This window comes from Carlito syrichta, unplaced genomic scaffold (genome assembly GCF_000164805.1).
Source record: "Carlito syrichta isolate Samal-C Ts95f unplaced genomic scaffold, Tarsius_syrichta-2.0.1 Scaffold158342, whole genome shotgun sequence".
Lineage (NCBI taxonomy): Eukaryota > Metazoa > Chordata > Mammalia > Primates > Tarsiidae > Carlito > Carlito syrichta.
The window spans coordinates 15,251-30,742 of record NW_007102438.1 but is presented as its reverse complement, the minus strand read 5'-3'; the positions used below and the strand labels follow the sequence as shown (position 1 = coordinate 30,742).

At 60.1% G+C, this 15,492-nt stretch overlaps 1 protein-coding gene across 1 annotated transcript in view; it reads left to right on the top strand.

The window, feature by feature from the left end:
* TRAF2 (TNF receptor associated factor 2) overlaps nt 1–15,492 on the top strand; it is a 25,403-nt gene that overhangs the window by 2,038 nt on the left and 7,873 nt on the right. Inside the window, exons 2-6 of the mRNA XM_008051052.1 lie at nt 4,996–5,213; nt 5,852–5,930; nt 6,234–6,332; nt 11,331–11,492; nt 12,473–12,547. Coding sequence (XP_008049243.1) covers nt 4,996–5,213; nt 5,852–5,930; nt 6,234–6,332; nt 11,331–11,492; nt 12,473–12,547 — 633 coding nt within the window. The remainder of the gene's footprint in view (nt 1–4,995; nt 5,214–5,851; nt 5,931–6,233; nt 6,333–11,330; nt 11,493–12,472; nt 12,548–15,492) is intronic.

The following is a 15,492-nucleotide window of genomic DNA, read 5'->3' as shown; positions in this document are numbered from 1 at the left end:
CTCGACGCCGTGCTGAAGGGTCTGCCTCCAGGGCCAGCTTCCGCCTGCGAAGCCGCTTTCTGGTGGGTGTGAAGTCTGGCTCGGTGGGAGACGCAGGGACTGGCTGCAGTCACGGATAGGCCGCCGGGGACCCCCAGATTCGTGATCCAGAGGGGCGGCTGCCGGGGAGCGGCGGCTGGGAACGCCCTCGTGGCTGCTGGGGGCCCGAGAAGCCTCTGGACAAGGCTGGTCCTCGTTGGCCTGCACTGCAGTGTGCCCGCCCCCAGGCTTGGGGGCCACACCTGGGCTTGCCAGCTTGCCCTGTCAGCCTGGCTCAGGGGCCGCCTCTCACCCGCGTGGAAGGTGGCATTCAGCCCCTGGCGTTACTGTCTTTAGGGGAAGGCGCCGGACAATCGCAGTTGCAGCTTGGAGTTTATTTGCTTTCTGAAAGCAGCTTTATTGCTGGGGAATGTGCGTGCTGCAGATGCCCCGTAGCGTAGATTTAAGCAGCAGAAGCCTCAGGACGGCTCTTCCGAAGGCCTGTCCTTAGCAGTGGTGTCCGGGAAGGCGAGTGGGCAGGCCTGGCACCCCGTCCCTCCGTCCAGCGTGACCGGCTCCCCTGCCAGCCTCTTCGCCTCCAGTCCCACGTGCTGTGGGATCAGTGCTGCGTCAGGGAGGGGCTGGTGTGGCAGAGGAGATGGTCAGCCGGGGGCCCCGAAGACCCCTGAAGCTGGGAAGCCCTGGGAGCTCTGAGGGGAGGGAGGCCCAGTCTGCATCCTGTGGTAAAGGTCCTGGCTGTTGGGAGGACGGTGGGGCCTGGCAGGGCTGGGTGGTGGTGGGGAGTCCGCTGCAGCGTCTTGGGCCACAGTGGACCGGTGGGGCCTCACGGGGGCGTGGGGTTGGATTCCGGGCGTTTGTAGAAGGTGGAGAGCGGAGTTTCCTAACGTGCAGGTAGAGGCGGGTGTGTGAGAAAGAGGGGTCTCCGGGGTGTGGTGGGCGGGCTGGAGACTGGCGCTTCCGGCAGCATGGGCAAGCCCTTGGAGGCCAGCGTGCATGTCGGGTCAGGAATGGCTGGCTGGACGTCCATCTGGAGTTGTCGTGTGAGGTCCGAGGGTTCGGGCTGGTGACGGGAGACCGGAGCCCACGCTCAGTGGGGCGGGAGGGCAGGGTCTCACAGCCGGGGACGGCGCCTGGGAAGGCGGTGAGCAGGCAGCAGACCCTGCGGCACGGCCATGTGTCTCCTAGGGCCACAGTCACTGCCTGGTGGTTTGGTTGGCGTCTCTCCTGGTCGAGAAACTGCATGTGGGGGCTGCACTGGTGAGAAGCGAGGTCCCCTCCTGCGCACGTGCTTGGGAGACTTCTGCATACATGGGACTCCTTTAAGTTGTGACCAGGCTCCTGGAAGTATTATGCTGAGCCTGGAAAAGGGGTTGCGTGTGAAAGTGTAATTGGGAAGTGAATTTCTAGTGGTTGGGGGCCCTTGTACCTACGGCTGTGTACAGGTTAAAGTTCTTGAATGTTAAATAGACTTTTACGTAAGTGGGTTAGCACTGGGTTCAGCCGATGCACTCTTTCTTTTTAGTTTTAACTTCAGGGAGTCCATGTGCAGGCTCGTTCCCTGGACGTGATACCAAGTGATCTCTTATGGGAGTCCAGGATCGTTTCAGACAGCAGTGGGCTGTTGGTGGAGATGTGGACTTGAGGAGCTTGAACTTCCTGCCTTGGGGCACCGTAGAGTCTGCCTGGGAGAAGAGTGAGGCCCCGATGGACCCGAGTGTTTGCGGCGGCAAGGCGACCCCGCGCTGGCCAGGTTGCACTGTATCGGACTTGGTGTCACAGTTTGGGCAGTGTTTGACTTTGACAGCAGCGCACAACTGGCTCTCCCTCACCGACACCACAGCCGCGTTCACCAGGGTCAGGATTTCTTGCAGGGACGTCCCCTTGTGAAAGGAGCATGCTGTGGCTTGGCTCCACCCACAGCAGAAGGGCGCTGGCACCCCCACTGTCCTACAGGGAATTTTATGTTAAAACCTGCTCTTGGACCGGCATGGTGGCGCAAGCCTGTCATCCCAGCACTTTGGGAGGCCGAGGTGAGAGGACTGCCTGAGCCCAGGGGTTCGAGACCAGCCTGGGCAACTTGGCAAGACCTCATCTCTACAGTAAATCAAAAAATTAGCCAGGTGTAGTAGCGCACACCTGTAGTGTCAGCTACTTGGCAGACTGAGGCGGAAGGATTCCCTGAGCCCAGTGGGTTGATGCTGGAGTAGCCATGAGCATGCTCCTGCACTCTAGCCTGGGTGATGGAGTGAGACTCCAACTCAAAAAAAAAAAAAAGAAAGAAAACCTGCTCTTGGCTACTTTTTACTGTTATGAAACTGGATTCTTTTGGAGAAACATGTGTGAGTATACCATAGTTAGGATTTCACCATCTTTCTTAGCTCTTTGTGAACAGAAACTCCTTTTCTTATTTCTGTGCACAAGTGCTCAGTGAACAGCAGACAGATTCTTGTTTCTGTCTGTGTGGTTTCCAGCACCCCAGAAGGCCCCCTTCAAGTCCGTGCAGGCAACACGGACCCCAGAGGTGACTCTTCTCTGTCCCGTGTTTTTGTTTTCTTGCCTGACCTTGAACTCCCAGCCACTGGACTCATTCTGAAGATACTGTTTCCAGTCGGGCAGAGGCGCCTTACAACCGTTGTGAGTGTGCTGTGTGAGGTCGGTGCGAGCCATCTGGAGCACATTCTTGGGAATGAGTTCTGAAACCAGGGCCTGCCTGATGAGAACACTCACCGTGGTCCCTGCAGGTGGGCGTGTCTTGTTTAGCCGAGACACCGGAAGCAGTCAGGACGCTTAGAGCAAAACTGGCCTGGAATCCAAGAAGGCCCAGCAGTACGCTTGTTTCTGGGCTGCATAGCTGATTCCACCTGACATCTCTCATCTCTTGTCATGAGAGGGGACAGCCCGCATGCCTGGTGCAGGTGGCCTCAGTGGTCAGTTCAGCGGGTCCTTCCTGCCTCTAATGTGCCGGCCACTGAGCGCTCTGGGTTTTAGCCAGGGAGGTTCTGATGGCACCAGGCACAGCGGCGTTTTGTTCCAGAGTTTGAGCACAGCAAGGCACTGTCCGAGGGCTCGAGGGGTTGGTGGGGCGGCGTATAGAAGGTTTGGTCCAGCACGTTTGGTCTTCATGAAGGTTTCTGTTACACTGTGTTTCCAAGTTGGACTGAGAATGTTGAAAGAACCCCAGGGTATGGCGGGCATTGAGAGGATCATGGAAAGCCTTGCCCGCGCCTGCTGTTGACTGAGGGCGTGGCAATCCACATGCTGTCGCTTCATGTGGGGATAGGAGTGACAGTCGGGAATCGTGTGGCTGAAGGAGGCCATGCCGGTGGGGGCATCCGCAGAGCAGACCCCATAGGTCCAGGCCCTGCGCTGTGCTGAGACGTCTCTCTTGTTGCCACTCAGCCCTGGCCTGCTGGGCGAGGCCAGTCACTAGGTTGCACAGCCCTAGGACGGGGCCCAACGGCTGGGTCTGGGCTGTGTGGCACCTGTCTCTCACTGCTGTGGCCACAGCCTTCCTGCCGCTGCTCTGCCTGTGGATGGCATCTTGCTTGTACTAGCACGCAGGTGACCTGACTGGGGATAAGGCGTGCTTAGAGCTAGCCCCAGCTGTAGGCTGCATGGAAGGGGCCATGGCAGGTGCTGCAAGGGGACCGCCTTTGGGGACTCAGGCAGGTGCCAGATGCCATGCTGAGGTGCATTGCAGGGCTTCCCAGGGAGGACTCCAGGGGAGCCGTCTGTTCTGGCCCCAAGTGAGGAGGCACTCTGCCTGGGGCCAGTACGTAGCTCATGTCACCCTAGCTGGGCATTGAGGTCTTGGGCTGAGCTCGACCCAGCCGCACATGGGACAGGGGGTCAAGGCCCCATCTCCCCTCTTTCCCCTGACAGCCAGTGGGAGGAGGAGGCAGAAGGCTGTGGAGGCTTGGTGCTGCTTGTCCCTCTCCGCTTCCTGTGGAGGACTGTGGCCTCCTGAAACACTGGCGGGTGTGTTGGGCGGGCCTGGAGCTGTGGGCCTTGGGGTGAGCTGGGTGTCCTGCTTCTCTTCTCTGCCCGCTCTGCCCTCTCTGCCTCCTCATTCCCACCCTCTGTCCTCAGCATCGGCCCCCACCCTGGCCCCAGCTGCCCTCTCCTCGGGCTCCTGCGTGCGTGCGAGGCTCCGAGCCTGCCAGAGGGCAGGGAGGAAGCCTCCGGGCAAGGAGGGCGCGCGGAGTGGGAAGGGGGGATGCAGTGTGGGTGCTGCTCAGAAGAGGCAGGAAGGGTGGGCACTGGGCACCGGCTGGCCGGGGCCATTGGGTGGTATGCCTTGGTGGGGACTGACCAGGCCCAGTGGGAGGCAGATGCCAGGCGGGGCTGGCATGGGGCAGGGGGCATCCGAGGGCCGTGTGCTCGGTCTGAGCGAGTGGGAAACTGGTGAGGGCAAGCGGGAGCAGGGCAGCCAGTGCCTGGCAGGCTGCACTCCTGGCCCAGGACTGCTCTTCTGCTGTGACCGTCTCCTGGCGCCGTCTACACTAAGTGCCGGCAGGCGGGCGTTTCCTGCGCAGCTGACTTGTTGAGACATATCTGAGTACCATCCACAGTTCTAAACATGCGTGTTTCAGGAGCCTCGTGGGGGACTGACAGGCACGGAGGGCCAGGGAGTGCTGACCACTAGCTCTAGCAGAAGGGTGGCCGTTCCTGGAGCTGGGAGCGTGCCAGCAGGAAGCCAACGGGTCTGCACTCCTCGGAACTGTGGGTTGGCCTGTGGGCACTGACTGTGTGGCCGTCACTCTCATCAAACCTTGGTTTCTGTGTCAGTGTCAGTGGACTGGACTGGCTTGTCTCCGGGGTGCCCCAGGCTCTGGAGTTCTGCTTCTCAGAGTCCCACCTGTAGGTTGGCTGCCACTGCGTTTGCTGTGCCCCTGGCTTTCTCTCCAGGGGTCTCTTCTGGAGTTGGGGCGTGAAGTGCTCTGTGCTCCTCTCTAGGGCTCTGCAGTCAGCGGGGTCACAGCTCCCATGGCTGCAGCTAGTGTGACGCCCCCGGGCTCCCTGGACTTGCTGCAGCCCGGCTTCTCCAAGACCCTTCTGGGGACCAAGCTGGAAGCCAAGTACCTGTGCTCCGCCTGCAGGAACGTGCTGCGGAGGCCTTTCCAGGCCCAGTGCGGCCATCGCTACTGCTCCTTCTGCCTGACCAGCATCCTCAGGTATGTGGCCAGCACACCTTGAAGGCAGATGTTGGGCAGTGCTGGCCTTAAGGCCTGCTGCCCCACGTGAGGTGTACTTCAGGTGTAGTACTTCCTGGATCTTGGATGCTTTGCGTGGAGTGTAAGCACATAAAGGGCGTGATCTGAAACACTAACTGGAAATACTGTCTTGGACATAAGGCTTAAGTACAGTGTATCCCTAGAGTTATTCCCCCGGGTGTTTTCATCACTTTGATGTGCATACTAGAAGTTTACAAGAAGACTTGCAGCTCACCCCAAGGCTGGGTAGAGAGTTGAGGCACAGTGTGTTCCCATGCATGTCTGGTTGGTGAGAACCCACCTCAGACTGGAAGGTGCGAGCTCCATGCACATCAGCAGTGGGCAGTCCTGCAGGGTGGACGTGCCAGCGCCTATGTCTCTGGAGTGTGTGTCCTGGGTGGTGCACTTTCCAGGGGTTCAAACCCCGGATTCCCTGTCAGGATTCGAATCTTCGAAAAATTGCACAGCTAACACGTGCTTGTTGATTCCATCAAATGTGGAAGGTTTGTAGTGACTGTAGTGTAGACTTGCGTTTTGGACGGAGGTAGACGGCGTCCATTTATTCATAGTGGAATTTTTTATCCCCTTTTCCCCACTAGCTCTGGACCACAGAATTGTGCTGCTTGTGTTCAGGAGGGCATATATGAAGAAGGCGTTTCTATTTTAGAAAGCAGCTCGGTAAGTAAAGTGTCTGGAAGTTAAAAATGTCAAAATGAACAGAAATGTTTTGGGATTTCTGTCAACAACATCGATGGCAGACAGCGGTGTTGGGAAGCCAGATGTCACCCCTGGCAGACAGCGGCGTGGAGGGTTTGGAAGGGTTGGGGTTGAGGCTGGGTCGGCCCCCAGAGTCATCTGGTGCCAGAGTGGCCCAGGAAGGCTTGTGACATTGGCTTGACTACGTGGCCCCATGCCTCGATGGTGCTGTGTAAGGGCAGGCTGGCAGGAGGAGGCCTGACCCAGGGATGTTCCTCTCCTCAGGCCTTCGCGGATAACGCTGCCCGCAGGGAGGTGGAGAGCCTGCCGGCCGTCTGTCCCAGCGACGGCTGTACCTGGAAGGGGACCCTGAAGGAATACGAGGTAGATGGGCCTTTCCCTGGGGCCTTTGCGTGGTGTGGGGACTGAAACCCAGTGCTGGCCTTCCGTGCGCCAAAGCATCACACCCTCAGCCTGCATGGTCCCCTTGCTGGGGCAGAGCTCATCCTGGGTCTGTGGCGGAAGAGCTGCGGCTCTTCCTAGGGACATATTTGCAGGGCACAGACCTGTGTGCAGAGCCTGGGTCGTGTGGCCTCGGAAGCTGCTTGCTTCTCTGGGCCTCCGTTGCCTTGTCTGTCAGTGGGGGCGCAGTACCACTGCCACTGTGGAGTAGCGATGAGCATGGGAGGCACCTGTTAGCCCAACAGTGCCGTGGCTGTCGAGACAGCACGTTCCTGGGTATGGCAAGAGATCCGTCTGCACCAGGGACTGCACTATCCAGCTTGGTGGGGTTTTCTTGTGTCCACAAGGGATTTCATATTGTGACTTGTGCTGCTCTGGAAATGGCACAAGTAGTGGGTGCTCATTCTGTGGCCACAGAAGGGCTTCTGGCCAGTGACGGGCAATGGCCGCTCTGACCTTGGTCTCTGCAGCGAAGCAGCTTGTGATCCCATGTCATGTAATGGGGACTCGTGTGGCTCTCATGTCACCCTTGGGGGGCGTTTTGCAGTGAAGCCCGCAGCGTGGGACCAGGAGGTGCCGAGGGTGTCCAGGCTGCAGCTGTGCGCCGGGCTGTGCATCTCCTCCTGGTCTTGGCGAGGGCTGTCAAGTAAGGCTGTCCCCCGGGTGCCTGCACAGGGCTCTTCATGATGTCTGTCGATGGTGAGTGGGTGGATAAAACGGGGTCAAGCCACCCTGCCTGAGAGAGGAAGGGGATTCTCTCACACCACAACAGGGGTGGACCATGAGGACGTGATGCTTGGTGGGACAGCCAGATGCACAGGGACAGAGCCTGTGGGGTCCATTCTCTCCAGGGCCCTAGCATCATCAGATCTGTGGCGACATGGAGGGGGCCAGGGAGGGGCGGGCCGCTGCTGGGGGTGGAGAGGAATCGGTTGGACTCCCCAGAGGGAGACCTGGGTACTGTCTGCTCTAGCCTGGGACTCTGAGTGGAGCCGTGTGGGGCTGTGTGCCAGGACCTGGGGGTGCGAGAGCGTGGGGCCGAGTGGGGCCCGGGGAGGAGGGGCTGCAGAGCCGTGTGCTGGGACCCTAGGGATGAGGGCAGGCGTGGGGCAGTGTGCCAAGACCCTGGCTCTCCTGTCCTGAGCGCAGGAGCCTCCTACCCTGGGCTGCTGGGCCCAAGGCCATGTGCGGCCTTACCCCCAGGAAGGGCACTGGGGGTCTCCCACTGGGCTGGACCCTGCTGGGCTAGGAGTTGGAATCCTCTTCCTGGCCACACTTCCTCGTTCTCCCCACTGACACTGCTTCGTAGTCTCTGGACTCTGCGTTTTGTTCTTCCAGAAGGGTAGCTCTGGCTGAGCTGGGTGGATGGGGAGGCGTGCTTGGGCCTGGCAACACAGCCCCTGCCCTTCTTTCTGCCTCTGTGGGCAGAGCTGCCCGCCAGCCCCAGGCTGCAGGGTGCGGTGCACAACCCTCTGGGCTCCTAAGCGTGTGTGGCTGTGGTGGGTGATGTCAGACACCGTGAGCCCTGCCCGGCCAGACTCAGTCACTGCCCAGGCTGTCTGTGAGGGAACTGGCTCTCTGAGGAGGGGACTTGGGCTCTCCTGGGTGGGAGTGGGGGCAGTGTCCACCCTGCCACCCTTTAAGGGGACCAAGCGGCCCCTGGGAGACAAGTGAGATAACAGCCCCCAGCTCTACACTGGCTCGAGTCCTCCGGGGTCTCTGCCACCTCTAGTCTGCAAGGTCGGCAGCTGTGTGGGCCTCCAACTGAGGACCTGGGCCTGCAGCCAGCCATGGGCTCGGGCGCCATGTGGCCCCGCAGGCATGCAGACTGGAAAGTCCCTGGCTGCGCCCTTTGAGAGCCTCGGAAAGTCCCTGACAGGAGTCGACTTTGGTCACGTGGGAGGGAGGGCGGGCACTGCTTTTCTGGAAGGGCTCGGTTGGCCTTTGATCTTACTGATAAAAACTTCTCGATGGGTCTGGGGTCAGGGTCTCTGTGGAGTCGAGAGCCCCCTGGTGTCCCGAGCCTGCATCTGTCTGCTCTTGGGTTATCGGACTGCTGTATGCCAGGGTGGTCCTGTGGGCACTGGTACTGAGGCTGAGGCTTCTTTCCTTTGTGTTCTGAATCTTTGGAAAAAGGGGTGGACCCTGCTTAGCTTTGCCAGAGTCTTACTTTGTGGTGATGCCTTTCCAATAACTGAATGATTTAAAGCTCAGTTCGGTTGAAACCCATGGTGGGGGGTGCTGCTCAGGGCTCCCAGGGTGGAGCTCTCCGCGGCCTGGGCCCCAACGCCATGGGTACTGAGGGAGGGCCTGGCAGGGACCTGGGGGCTCTTCGGGGAAGCAGGCTGGCCCGCCTGTGCCGGCTTTGCGCACATCGTGGGAAATGCAGACGCCCCCAGCTGTGTTTGCCTGGAAGGTTCACCTTGAACTCTGGCTGAAGGCACATGACTTCCTTGGAGCACACCTGCTTGGGGGTGGGGAGGCTGAGCTGTGTTGTGGTGACAAGGTGGAGTACAAACGCCCCTGTGCTGGCAGCCCTGGGCATCTGGAGGTTTCAAGGACACGTGCTGGGAGCAGGGGCCGAAGTCTCACGCGTGTGGGTGGGCAGTGCCGCCAAGGGCAAAGACTGCAGGGCCCGTGGGGCTGTCTGCCGCCCGCTGAGCTGCCCGGCTACTCCAGACTTCTTCAGCCACCTCCCATGTAGGTTTTCTGGATCATTTTGAAGCAGATGCAGGATATCACGGCATTTCACCCATGTGTACTTTATGACACTTTAAAGAGCAGTGTTTTTGTCTGAGCACCTCACCTATCTATCTGTGCTTTGGCTTCAAACTGTGATGGCTTCTGGGCCCTCTCAGTTCTGTTGGGTCGGTATTTATCACACGCTCAGTGTGCTGAGGCTGGGTCAGTCCCAGATTGTTCAGGGAGTTGGTTCTTGGGGCAGGCACTGTAGGTTCAGGGCCCTGGAGGCCATGAGGGCTGGACATGTGCCCTGTGGGGGACCAGGCCCTGGAGGGGGCATGTGCCTGTGGGGCTGCCTTCAGGGGATGCCTGCCTTGTAGCTACCGGGACTGTAAGTCTGGAGGGAATGAGCCCTGCAGAGGTTGAGTGGAAGCAGCCCCTGTGCCCTCACTGGGGGGCAGCGTCTCCCTCTGGGCACCGCCCTCTCCGAGTCACCTGGATGCTGACCTGCAGCCTATTCTTCGTGGTGCTGCTGACCTCACCGTGCCAGCCTCTCCGGCTCTGTGCCGTTCCGGCCTCTTGGGGCTCTTCCCCAGCTTGGTTTCCTCCTTCCCACCTGGGTCTCCTTTCTTCCATGGTGCCCATGGCATGCAAAATGGGCTGTGGGGTTGCCTGACTCAGGACTTGACACCATGAGATAAGCCCTTGCTCATGAGATAAGCCAGGCATAGACAGACACCACTCAGGTCCACTTAAAGGCCCGGAGTGGTTGGATTTGGAGACAGGAGGGGGCTGGACTGTGGAGGGGTGGGGCGTCTCATGGGGAGTGAGTTTCCCTTTTGGAGGGTGGAATGTTCTGGAGACAGAGAGTAGTGATGGTTTTGTGATGTTTTGAATATACTTAATGCCACTGGGGTGTGCGCTCAAATGTGAGCAAGACGCTCCGTTTCATGTGTATCTCTTCCCGAGTGGGTGGCGACACGGAGTAGGCCTTCCTTGTGCCGCGCCCCTGACGCCCACTCCCTTGCTCTTCCCTTCATGCAGACTCTGCTCAGAAGACGTTTAGTTCTGTTTCTGCCCCACACTGGCTCCCGGCGGAGGCAGGTCAGGGCCCAGGTACTGACCTTGTCCTTTCCAGGGCTTGAGCCAGAGCCGGGGTCATTCTTGGCTTCCCCCTGTCCCCCTGGGCCCAAGCTCGGTTAGCAGCAGGTCCACCTGGGCTCCACCCGCCCTCCATCAGTCACTGCAGCACATGCAGAGCACTGCAGCTTCCCATCCATGCCTCGACGTCCATGTGTGGCGTGGCAGCCAGGCGGGCTTTGGAAGGTGGCAGCCAGGTCTTGTCAGCTGCTATCCTGACCCCTCACCATTGGGCAGAGAGCCCTGGAGGAGGGCTGTGGGGCCCTGCCTGGGCAGCTGTGGCTGGAAGGAGCTGGGGTTGGGCTCTGACCAGGGTGTAGCGAGGGGCCAGCACCGCCTACCATCCCTCCACGCCCTCCCTTCCACCCTGGCTCCGCCCCATGCCCGCAGGCCTCTGCCTCACCGACCCTTCACCTGCAGCACCGGCCGTGCCCTCCCCAGCCCACACCTGAGGTGCCTGTACTGCCTTGGTGGCTGTACCCCAGCTTGTCAGCTCCAGGAGGGCAAGGCTCGGCCCACAGCCAGCTGTGTTGGGGCATGTAGACCCTGCTCTCACAGCCCCTCCCCCATCTGCCTCACAGCCCTCGGCCCTCCCATGCACACCCTGTGCCTGGAGCCAGCCCGCCTGGGTCCTGCCCTTGGTTGTGCCTTGGGCCTTTGTGGGTCATCGGACCGTCCTGGTCCGGCAGACGAGGCCACCCCCATGCGCCCTCTGCCTCTTCACACCATCCACCTGTAACAAGGCCAGGTGGGGCTGGCGGGATCCGCCAGCACACACCACGTCATGCTTTGGTCTTCAGAGCGCGAGTGGGCCCTGTCCTCTCCGGCTGGTGTGTGGTGCCGTCCACCGGGACCCCAGGGACATGTGCTCGGCCATCTCAGGGCTGTGGCGAAGTGTCCCTGTCCTGGGGACTCCTGGCCCTTCCCTCCTGCCCTGTGCCCTGCGGGAGTCCCGAGAGCTGCCTACAGAGGACACCCTCCAGGACAGGCAGGGAGCATGTGACACCCACCGTGCTCTTGTGCTGTGGTGGTGTTGGGGGAAGTATGGCTGCCCAGCATCCTGTGTGCACTGCTGATGCCCTCTCCTTCTGTTGGCAGAGCTGCCATGAAGGCCGCTGCCCGCTCATGCTGACCGAGTGCCCCGCGTGCAAGTCCCTGGTCCGCCTCTGCGAGAAGGAGCGCCACTCAGAGCACGAGTGCCCGGAGCGGAGCCTGAGCTGCCGGCACTGCCGGGCGCCCTGCTGCGGGGCGGATGTGAAGGTGCACAGCCCGTGGCCGGCGGGGGTCAGGGCTGGGGCTGGGCTGGCTCTTCTACGCGTCTCCAAGGCCCAGCCCTTTCCGCAAGGCCATACATAGCATGGATAGCTCTTGGAGGAGCTGCATGGGTGTGGATGTACGAGGACTTCAAGAAGCACCTTTATTCTAGCAAAGTTGAAATACACCCGGGTGGAAGGGGCTGTGGCAGGCACGCGTCCCCCTTGCACGGTGCTTTGGTTATGCCCCTTGCCAGGTGGACTCTGCCCCCAGGCTGTCACTCTAGGCCTCGGTTGTGTCCCCTCACCCAGGCATGGTTGGGAGTGTGTGTACCAGGCGCAGAGCCTTGTGTCACCTGTGCCACACAAGGGCACAGCTGTCCCACTCAGGTCACCTGTGGTGTGTTCCTGTCCCGCTGTCTGTGTCTTCCTTTGAGTTACTTGAGTCACGATTCAACAGTGTTTCCTACGTGGACAGTGTCGGGGTCTCTCAGTCCCTATGGGCATCCTGTTTCCTGGGCTGTGGTCCTCAGGACTCCCGCCTTGCTAATGGCACCCGCAGGTGTCCATAGAGCACCCCTCTGTCCCCACTTCCCTGGAAACTGTGGTGTGTCTGATCCGGCACCCCACAGCAGCACTCCAGAGTCTCTCTTTGAGACATCCCGTGCGAGGCCGGTCCGGTCCTTCTGCCAGCCAGTTCTGCCGGCCTCACTCCTCCTGGCCAGAGCAGCCAACCCCCATCCTCCTGTGGCCGTTGTTTCAGCCAGGGCCTGCAGGATGATGCCCCTCTTACCATCCCTGGGGGCTTTGTCTCCTTGTGCTAGGCTGGAGGCCGCCGCGTGAAGAGGGTTGCAGATTTCTGCAGCTCCAGGGGGTGCCTGCGGGGTCCCACCCAGGGTGGGAGCGGGTGACCTTGAGCGCCCAGGGCCCTGCTCCCTTGCTGCCTGTGCCCGGCATCACATGACACTCTGACCGTTTTTCTTTCAGGCGCACCACGACGTCTGCCCCAAGTTCCCCTTGACCTGTGATGGCTGTGGCAAGAAGAAGATCCCTAGGGAGAAGGTGAGCCATCCCTCATGCCCTCAGATGTGAGGACAGGCCCGTGGGGTGGGGGTCATGACCTTGAGCTCAGAGGGACAGTGGCGCAAGCTCCTGTGGCATCGGGATCGTGGCTGCACATCACACTTGTGACGCCACTGCCCTGTGTTCAGTGACACAGGCCATGCCAGTCCCTGTCCTTCATCCCCAGCACACGCCGCTCCTGCCTTTGAGCAGGCCACCTCCAGCTTGTCCTGATGTTCACCCTCACAGCTGCCAGCACCTCCATGTGTGAGAAGTGCACTGCTGGCCCAGAGCTGTGGAGGCCGCACCTCGCGCTGGTCTGTTGTCATAGCAGCGGCACTCCACTCCACATGCCTCGTTCTGAGGGGCAGCAGCTCCTGCCGCTGTGAGCACTGCTCTGGGGACACCTTCAAGGCAGGACGTAGGGACACACATGGAAGTGTTTTCTAGCTTCTGCCTTGTTGGCGGGAGAGAGCCAGAGGCTCTCCCCACCCCACCCCTGTTGTCCTGCTGAGTGTCCATGTGTGGGCTTGGCCTTCGCTTGAAGCCCACGCCTGCTCTAGAGGCCCCATGTGAGGTCTGGCTCCATCTCGGCGGGGGCAGTGTAGCAGGCTGTGACTTCAGAGGCCGGGATGCCTTCCTGGGACCTGTGTCTGCATGGCTGAGCCTGGTCCTGGTACAGGTGCCATCCCCTGCTGTGTGCAGCTGGAGGTTCCCACGTGGGGCGTCTTCTGCCTCGTACGCTTATCACATTGGCTCCTTGGTGTGTACTGAGAGGCCAGGAGTTGGTTCTTGTGATTTTCTGTTTTCCGAGTGGCAGACAGGTGCCCATGCAGCCCAGTAACATCCAGGGGGCTTTGTCCCCCCATCATTACCAGTGTGCAGCTTTCTGTGAGCTCTGCGTTTTAATACAGATTTTTTTTGTTGTTTTTTTTTGAGTTGGAGTCTCACTCTGTCGCCCAGACTGGAGTGCAGTGGCCGCTCCCAGCCACCGCAGCCTGGACCTGCTGGGATCCGGCGATCCTTCCACCTCAGCCTTCCAAGTAGCCGGAATTACACATGCGCTACCACACCCGGCTGATTTTTTTAATTTATTGTAGAGATGAGGTCTTGCTGCCCAGGCGGGTCTCGAACCCACGGGCTCCCGCAATCCACTCACCTCAGCCTCCCAAAGGTGCGGGATTACAGGCTGAGCCACCGAGCCCGGCCAGATGTTTTTATTTGATTCTCTCAGAGCCTTTCTACAGCCAAGGGGCCTTGCAGACACCAGGGTGTTTGGCGTGGCCTATGTTGGCACCCCTGGCCTCTCTGGACAGCCTCTTCCCAGTCCTGCGTGCCTTCCCCTTTGTGGAAGGTGACTTAGAGCCTGGGGGCTTGTTGTTGTGTATACTGGGGCAGCCTATGCTCTGGGGCCTTTTCAGAGGAGGAGTTGGGTGCTTCTGACTTATGTGGAACATTGCAGGGATTTCTCTTTCTAATTTATACTTGTGTCCCCTCTGTGGGAGCCTTGTCCTAGCAGCGCTGACATAGTGACTTCCTTGCTTGCAGTAGGGTTTATGCAAATAGCAGCATGACTTGTGACACTCCACTGATGCCCACTGAGTCAGGGTCAGGGTCTCTTGGATGTTCTTTGTCCTTGGAAGCGTGTCTTATGGAGGTGATGTTTGAGGGCCAGCTGGGATACGCTGTTCTTTGTGTTTCCTCAGACTTGGTTCACAGTCCATTTGCTTTCCATTCTTTTTAAAAATATGCTTTTGCTCTTTGATGATTTGACACACTTGCCCATGTGGCACGTCGGGGCTGTGCCACCCACCTGGGATGGTCTCCCTGCTGGTCCCATTTTGGCCTCCCTCCCCTCCCCCTCCACGTGTGTGGGTTGTGCTGGAGCGTTTCTCCCTGGCCTTGGTATGCTGGGGACCATGAGCGGGCTCCTCACCACCACATCCTTGGACACAGCAGGACTGAGCTGAGTGTGAGCCTTACGCGTTGGGAGCTGGGCTTTTGGACGCTGGCCTGGGGACCTGGGAGGAGTGGGCCTTGGCATGTGGGCCTGGGTCTCCTGGTGCAGCAGCCCAGAAGCTGGTGGGCCACCCTGCCCTCGTTTTGTGATGAGGTATCCACCTGTTCATGACAGTGCTGATAGCAGCTGCAGGCAGTGTTCCTGAGTGTTTGCCGGGGCCCCAGGGTTTTCCTCCAGCCCTCACAGGAGCCCCTGTGAGGGGCCCTGGGGCCATGTCTTAGATGAAGAACAGCCTCGAGGAGGTCAGGTGCCCACCTGACCCAGCTCCCTGGCCCTGCCATGTGTGGTGCGGTGGGCCTTGATGCCCCTCGTTTTCCAGCGGCGCCTCCTCCCCACACCTGCTCTGCCCCAGCGCTCATGCCCGTGCCGGCATGCTGCAGAGACATCCCAGTTCCTGGCCTCCTCCAGCCTAGCTTTCCATGATGGGAGCTCCTGAGCCTGGACAAAGCTAGGGGGAAAGAGGTGGGGGGGAGAGAGTCACATGAATAGGCAGAGAGAGGAGGGGGAGAGAGACGCCTACAAGGAGGGGGGAAGGAGGGGGGGAGAGATGCACACAAGCGGGGGAGACAGACCTGGAGAGGAAAGAGGAAAGGGAGGGAGGGAGAGACATGCACACAAGAGCAGGGGAGAGAGACACAGGAGAGGAAGTGACAGAGGCGGGAGAGGGACACGGGGAGGGGGAGAGGGAGAGTGTGCGGCCTCCTGAGGGCCAGCTGGGGCCTGGCCTGGCCTTGGTCCAGCCCGCCTGCATTCCCCCCACTGTGCACCGCTTCGTCCAGAATTCTCCCGTGGCAGCACAGGGACCTTCGCTTTATCTTCAGAGAAAACACTGTGGATTCACGCCGTGTTGTCATGTCAGATTCTTTTTTTTTTTGAGTTGGTGTCTCACTCTGTCACCCAGACTGGAGTGCAGTGGCCGCTGCTG